At 49.7% G+C, this 7500-nt stretch overlaps 1 protein-coding gene and 1 long non-coding RNA gene across 4 annotated transcripts in view; both read left to right on the top strand.

The window, feature by feature from the left end:
* Window positions 1–7500, top strand: part of elf2b (E74-like factor 2b (ets domain transcription factor)) — an 11758-nt gene that overhangs the window by 496 nt on the left and 3762 nt on the right. For 2 of the 3 annotated variants that reach the window (XR_006924841.1, XM_046843001.1), the window contains exons 2-7: window positions 1105–1189; window positions 1284–1494; window positions 5901–6017; window positions 6116–6289; window positions 6542–6634; window positions 7242–7431. Coding sequence is in view for 2 of the 3 variants with exons in the window: in XM_046843001.1 (XP_046698957.1) it covers window positions 1115–1189; window positions 1284–1494; window positions 5901–6017; window positions 6116–6289; window positions 6542–6634; window positions 7242–7431 (860 nt within the window). In the remaining variant the exon portion in view is untranslated. Of the gene's footprint in view, window positions 1–1104; window positions 1190–1283; window positions 1495–3968; window positions 4177–5900; window positions 6018–6115; window positions 6290–6541; window positions 6635–7241; window positions 7432–7500 lie in introns of those variants that run through there. The other variant, XM_046843002.1, reaches the window with a different exon arrangement.
* LOC124381400 overlaps window positions 1–7500 on the top strand; it is a 26225-nt gene that overhangs the window by 15469 nt on the left and 3256 nt on the right. The window lies entirely within an intron of this gene.

Genomic DNA, 7500 nt, shown 5'->3' with positions numbered 1-7500 from the left:
GTGTGCGTGCGTGTGTGCGTGTTCGTGTATGTGTGTGTTCGTTCTACTGTCCATTAGCATTTCTCATATCTGTCAGCATCCTGATTCAGGGGCGCACAATTATGACATAATAACTACAAACATCGTTGTATTTAAACTTTCCTTCAGCTCCCTGTCTGACTCGCTGTGTCTCCCACTGTGTCTCTCACTGTCTCTCCCTCTCTCACAGTCCCATTGTCTTGCTGTGTGTCTCACTGTCCCTCCCTCTCTCACAGTCCCACTGTCTCTCACTGTAACTGTCTCCCTTACAGTCCCACTGTCTCGCTGTGTGTCTCACTGTCTCTCCCTCTCTCACAGTCCAACTGTCTCTCACTATCACTAACTGTGTGTCTCACTGTCTCTCGCACAGTCCCACTGTCACTCACTGTGTCTCACTGTCTCTTTCACAGTCCCACTGTCTCTCACTGTCATTCACTCTGTGTCTCACTGTAACTGTCTGTCTCACTTTGTCTCTCATCGACTCACTGTCTCTCCTTGTGTGTCTCACTGTGTTTCATCGACTCACTGTGTGTCTCACTATGCCTCTCATCGACTCACTGTCTCTTACTGCCACTGTCTCTCACAGTCCCACTCTCATTGTCTTTTATCGACTCATTGTCTCTTTCACTGTCTTACACTCTCTCACTGTGTCTCACTGCCACTGTCTCTCTGACTTTGTCTCTCACACACCTGCCACCTGCCACTGTCTCTCACTGTCTTACTATGCCTCTCATCGACTCACCGTCTCTCACTGTCTGTCGCACTCCCCCTTTACTTTCTCACACTTTCTCTCTGTCTCTCACTATCACTGTCTCTTTCACTGTCTCACCCACTCTCACTGTGTGTCTCAGTCTCTCACTATCATGGGGTCTTGCACTGTCTATCTCACAGTCCAACTGTCACTGCCTCACTGAGTCTTTTACTGTGTCTCTCACTGTCTCACACTCTCTCTGACTCACACACACACACACACACACACACACACACACACACAATCGTATGAGAGAGTTGGAGATACAACCTTTCAGTGCTGCAAAACCTCACCTGTGTGTGTGTGTGTGTGTGTGTGTGTGTGTGTGTGTGTAGGGAATGAGGGATGACGTCGGTTGTGTTGGTAGACAGTGGAGGAGCGGTGCTTGAGTATGTCACTGCAGTGGAAGATCTACATCAGGTATACACACACACACACACACACACACACACACACACCTATGAACATATCCAAACCACCTGTCTGGACTGATCTTTCTTTGTGTGTATGACAGGAGGAGGATGTGTGTGAGGTTGAAGGAGTGTGTGAAGGAGTGTGTGAGATAGAGGAGGTGTGTGAGGATGTGTGTGAGGTAGAGGAGGTGTGTGATCAGGAAGAAGAGGAGGTGTACTCACCTGCAGAGGTGTTTGTGTACGAGGAAAACACAGAGCTGATGCAGGGGGTCGCTGAGGAACAGGAAGTGGAGACAGAAGTATTGGAAACAGGTGATGCGTGCACACACACACACACACACACACACACACTTTTTCTACCACACATCTAAATGTGTAGTGTTGAAACTGTTAACGAGTAAACGTGACCATACCGTCTCCCCGCTGCTCCTCTCTGTCTGTTATACCGTCTCCCCGCTGCTCCTCTCTGTCTGTTATACCGTCTCCCCGCTGCTCCTCTCTGTCTGTTATACCGTCTCACCGCTGCTCCTCTCTGTCTGTTATACCGTCTCCCCGCTGCTTCTCTCTGTCTGTTATACCGTCTCCCCGCTGCTTCTCTCTGTCTGTTATACCGCCTCCGCTGCTTCTCTCTGTCTGTTATACCGCCTCCCGCTGCTTCTCTGTCTGTTATACCGCCTCCCGCTGCTCTCTGTCTGTTATACCGCCTCCGCTGCTTCTCTCTGTCTGTTATACCGTCTCCCCGCTGCTCCTCTCTGTCTGTTATACCGTCTCCCCGCTGCTCCTCTCTGTCTGTTATACCGCCTCCCGCTGCTCCTCTCTGTCTGTTATACCGTCCCCGCTGCTCCTCTGTCTGTTATACCGTCTCCCGCTGCTTCTCTCTGTCTGTTATACCGCCTCCCGCTGCTTCTCTCTGTCTGTTATACCGTCTCCCCGCTGCTCCTCTCTGTCTGTTATACCGTCTCCCCGCTGCTCCTCTCTGTCTGTTATACCGTCTCCCCGCTGCTCCTCTGTCTGTTATACCGCCTCCCGCTGCTCCTCTCTGTCTGTTATACCGCCTCCCGCTGCTCCTCTCTCTGTCTGTTATACCGCCTCGCTGCTCCTCTCTGTCTGTTATACCGCCTCTCCGCTGCTTCTCTCTGTCTGTTATACCGTCTCCCGCTGCTCCTCTCTGTCTGTTATACCGCCTCCCGCTGCTCCTCTCTGTCTGTTATACCGCTCCCCGCTGCTCCTCTCAGTCTCAGCCTGTACCGTCTTTTCACTGCTCTCAGTCTCACTTTGTAACGTTCTGACAGGTGAACTGTCTCCTGTTTCCCAGTGCTCTTTACTGTCTTTCATCTACCCGCCGCTCCGTACTGTCTCCCGCCGCTCCGTACTGTCTCCCGCCGCTCCGTACTTTCTCCCGCTGCTCCGTATTGTCTCTCATTTACTTGTTGTGCCGTACTGTCTCCTGCTTATGTATTTATTTATTTAGTATTAGTTGTTAGCACAGTCGATACTTGAGTCAGTAGTTCTGACAGTCTGTTGTTTACACAGTAATTCAGTCAATACTTTAGTCAATATTTGAATTATAATTTTATTTCTCACAGACATTTATACTGATTAGAACATGTAGTGAAATGCTTTTTACAACTGTCCAACTTGTAAACATGAAAAGGAAAAATGTAATATAAAGATAAAAAACAAGAGTAAAGTAACATAAAAATAAATAAATTAGTTCATTCTGTAGTCTCGTCCGTCGTTACGCCTGTAGTCTCGACCGTCGTTACGCCTGTAGTCTCGTCCGTCGTTACGCCTGTAGTCTCGTCCGTCGTTACGCCCGTAGTCTCGCCCGCCGTTACGCCCGTAGTCTCGCCCGCCGTTACGCCGTAGTCTCGCCCGCCGTTACGCCCGTAGTCTCGTCCGTCGTTACGCCCGTAGTCTCGTCCGTCGTTACGCCCGTAGTCTCGTCCGTAGTTACGCCCGTAGTCTCGTCCGTAGTTACGCCCGTAGTCTCGTCCGTAGTTACGCCCGTAGTTTCGTCCGTAGTTACGCCCGTAGTTTCGTCCGTAGTTTCGACAGTAGTTACGCCCGTAGTTTCGACAGTAGTTACGCCCGTAGTTTCGACAGTAGTTACGCCCGTAGTTTCGACAGTAGCTCAGCTGGTGCTTCAGACGTTAATTTTGTTCAGTAGTTTATTTAAATGTGGTGTGTAAAGTCAGCTCTCAGATTAAATGTGTGAACGAGTTGTAGAACATCGCTGATCTGATTGGTGTTTAATAATTTATATATAATATATAATAATTAAGATCTAAATGAAATCTTTTTAATAATACTATTTTACTCCTGAATAATACCAACAGGCTGCTTTTCCTTGACAATGACACTGATGAATATAAATATAAAATGGTAAAGATGCTGGACAGCGTTGAGGATAAAGGTCTGGTCTTTTAGAGAAGATTGATTGTGAAGTATATTGTGTGTAGGTGTGTAGATAATAGTGAAATGAGTCAGTAACTGAGAGGGATGTGTGTTTCTGTATGTTATGGAGAAACTGTGGGTTAAAAAAGAGTGAAAGGAAGAAGTGATTTAGTTTGACTAGTTTTTGGCGGACGGATCTGCGGGCGGTGCTCTGGCGCTATTATCGGCGCATTGATCTTCTCTCTCAGATTCGGGGGCGCTTCAGCGTGCGGAGTCTCATTGGCGTTGTTTTTTCTCCTCACCCACATTCCGTCCAGGCCACGCCCCCATCCCGATCGGCGATTGGCTCGCGCTGGGTTAAACATGAGCCGCTGGCCAATCCCGGGTCATGAGAGGCGTGGCTAATGGAGAGGCGCTGGGGGAGGGGGGCTGCCGGAGTGCGGGTGGGGGAAGAAAGAAAATCGCGCTCGAGCCTGCGTGTGTGTGTGTGCGCGCGCGCGCGCGTGTGTGTGTGTGTGTACGCACACAGGGTTGAAAATATGGCGACGTCGCTGCATGAGGGAGCCGCTAACCAGCTGGACCTGCTGATCCGCGCAGGTAACCGCTCTCACCTCGGGGGCACACGCAGGGGCGCGTTTCGGGGAAGCCGCGGTGTGTCCGCTGCGCAGCGCGCGCGGAGGGCGGACTGCAGGAAGTGTGGATCACCTTGGTCCGGTCCGTGTCTGGTCGGTTCGGCTGTGGGGACCGTATTGAGGGCGCCCGTGAGTGTGTATGGGTCCGGGGGAAGGTATTGCGGAGGTAACGGTGTCTGTCTGTGTGTGCGCGCGGAGAAAAAACATAACGGGCTCTTGGAGGCGAAACCAGGAAGTGTGCGTGAGGCCGCGTCCCAAACGGCCACTCGGTCGTCGCGCAAGCGCCCTACGTAGTGCGTGAGTCGGTGGCGCGCGCTCCCTTCGCGTAGTGCCCTATGTGTTGCATAGGGACGGATTTGGGATGCGGCCCGTGTTGTCTCGCCTCCGTCCTGTGCCACGCTGTCTAACACCGCAAGGAAGAGACAGGGACAGGGACACACACACACACTATTGTCACATGTTCACACTTTACAATAGTGGTGTTTGTTAAAAAAAAAAATAAGACCCGAACACCACCACTCATGATCTGATTTATTTCTCCTCGGACATGTTGGATAGCGGAAGTCTTCCTGTTTCTCCTCCTCCCTGAGGGGGCGGGGTTTACTGATGGATTGACTCGCGATTGTTCAATAGGAACGCGCGTCGCTTTCGAAATTCGCAGCGCGGCCTCTCACGGTGTCGCGCCCCGCACGCGTCATCGTGGACACCGTTCAATCAGAGTAGGGGGCGGGGCTTGAAGGGCCGGAAGCGAAGTGGAGGGAAAGCGTGTAAACAGGGAAGTGCATAGAGGAGAGCGCTGCTATTCTGAGACGCGCACACACACACACACACACACACACACACACAGTGGTCTTGGAACGTGCATTACACGTATGAAGTGTGTGTAAATAGGGATAGTCTGATATGCAGTTCCCATTATGTGGGATAAAGTGTGTGTGTGTGTGTGTGTGTGTGTGTGTGTGTGTGTGTGTGTTTGTTTGTTTGTTTAGGTGTAGACTCTTCACATGATGGTCCTGTTAGTCTGTAACCACTTAAGTTAACGGTCGGGCTGATGTGCGCGTGTGTGTGTGTGTGAGTGTGTGTGTGTGTGAGAGAGAGAGAGAGAGAGAGAGAGAGACCTAAAGATAGCAGCTGTATGCATGGAACCCTCTCATGCCCAAACATGGACACTGCAGGAGTGTGTGTGTGTGTGTGTGATGGACATGAACAGGTGGGTGGATGTGTGTGTGTGTGTGTGTGTGTGTGTGTGAGAGAGAGAGAGAGGAGAGAGAGAGGAGAGACAGAGAGATCATGATGTGATAAAATAAGACAGGTGACGTAGGTGTGTTCTAAAACCATTTCCCACGTCACAGTTTGTAGTGATGGCAGCAGTCCCTGACCTGTGTGTGTGTGTGTGTGTGTGTGTGTGTGTGTGTGTGTGTGTGTGTGTGTGTTGTCTACTGTGGACACCAAAGCATACTATCATCCTAATGTTTTATCTGGGGAATGGAATTATGGTTTTGAGGAGGCGCAGGATGCACGAACACACACACACACACACACACACACACACACACACACACACACACACACTTGTGCAGAACATGGTCTCTATTCCATAACTGTGTAGTTGCACATTAACAGTACATGCATATTTAATTCTTCTATTAACCGTGTGTGTGTGTGTGTGTGTGTGTGTGTGTGTTACAGTGGAGGCGTCAGTACATGGAGGCTCCACTGTTCACTGCACTGATAAAACAATTGAAGCAGCAGAAGCTCTCTTGCACATGGACTCACCATCCAGCATTCGGGGAGACCGTAGTCCAGGTACACACACACACACACACACACATTTATTGGTACAGTATTAGTTTTTTGGGTATGTAATGTCTCAGGAGGATACTGAAATGTGTGTCTGTGTGTAGAGGTGTTTGTTCCGCCATGCGTGTCCTCTCCAGAGTTTTTGCACGCTGCCATGCGTCCTGATGTTGTCACAGAAACGGTGGTGGAGGTCAGTACTGAGGAGGCGGAGCCTGTGGAGGTGGTGACCTTAATTAAGGAGCCCCGAGGGATTGAGAGAGATGGCAGGAAGAAGAAAAGTAAGAAACACACACACACACACACACACACCTACCTGCTGTTTCTGCCCCCTGCTGGTCGTTTCTTTGATTGCATGCCTCATTGTGATTTTACTTGTACACTAGTTTTGCATAATTTGCATATTAATTGCCTCTATGTGAATCTCAGCCCCACCCACCTGGCTCCACCTTTTGTTTTACACAGGTGTGTCATGTTCTGTTTTACTGATGTTGTGTGTGTGTGTGTGTGTGTGTGTGTGTGTGTGTGTGTAGCTGGGAGGAAGCCCATTAAGCCCCACCCCATCTCCAACGGACAATCTCCATCTCCAGATTTAGGCATCAAAAAGAAGTCAAGAGAAGGCAAAGGTCAGTGTGTGTGTGTGTGTGTGTGTGTGTGTGTGTGTGTGTGTGAGTGAGCGTGTGTGTGTGAGCGTGTATGCACTTGCTGTCCTCTTAGTTAGGAGCACCTGTATGTTTATTCTGTCCTCTAATCTGCCAGTTCTGTAGAGCTTCACACTTTTTCTTCATTCTGATGGTGTGTACGTTTTTTGATCACTTTACCCAGTGTTCACGTCAAACATCTCCTTGTTTAGAAAGATCAGAGGAAACCGGCACTGAAAGATGTAGTAGGTTATATAATTAACGTTTTTATCTATGGTGAGCAGAAAAGCACGAGGTGGATGCTTTACAGCAGGAGAAGACATCAGGTTCCTCTCCTGTCAGCCTGGGAACATTACTCTGAGGTTCACATGGCTATCGGCTCTCCTCACACTGGACAGGTTACGATCAGAACAAAACCTGCCAAAAAATCCAAACTTACTGTGAGCTGGAACCTGTCTGGTCATTCTCCTCTGAGATCTCTCGAGTCAGCAAGGTGTTCGAGGTGCACATCTGTTTTTCACACGTCTGTGTGGAAATCCCAGCAGTTTCTGAAAACTGTGTTTGTGTGTGTGTGTGTGTGTACACTCTGTAGGCAGTACATACCTGTGGGAGTTTCTGTTGGACCTTCTGCAGGATAAGAACACCTGCCCCAGGTACATTAAGTGGACTCAAAGGGAGAAGGGCATCTTCAAGCTGGTGGACTCGAAAGCCGTGTCCAAGCTGTGGGGGAAACACAAGAACAAACCCGACATGAACTACGAGACCATGGGACGTGCCCTCAGGTGAACACACGCTATAGTTTGAGAGATTATGTGTGGGAGTTGAGGGTGTAACAAGTAGAGTGTAGGAGT

Source organism: Silurus meridionalis, chromosome 28, assembly GCF_014805685.1.
Source record: "Silurus meridionalis isolate SWU-2019-XX chromosome 28, ASM1480568v1, whole genome shotgun sequence".
Classification (NCBI taxonomy): Eukaryota; Metazoa; Chordata; class Actinopteri; order Siluriformes; family Siluridae; genus Silurus; species Silurus meridionalis.
Note: the sequence above shows the minus strand (reverse complement) of the source record. Positions and strands in the feature narration are given on the sequence as shown.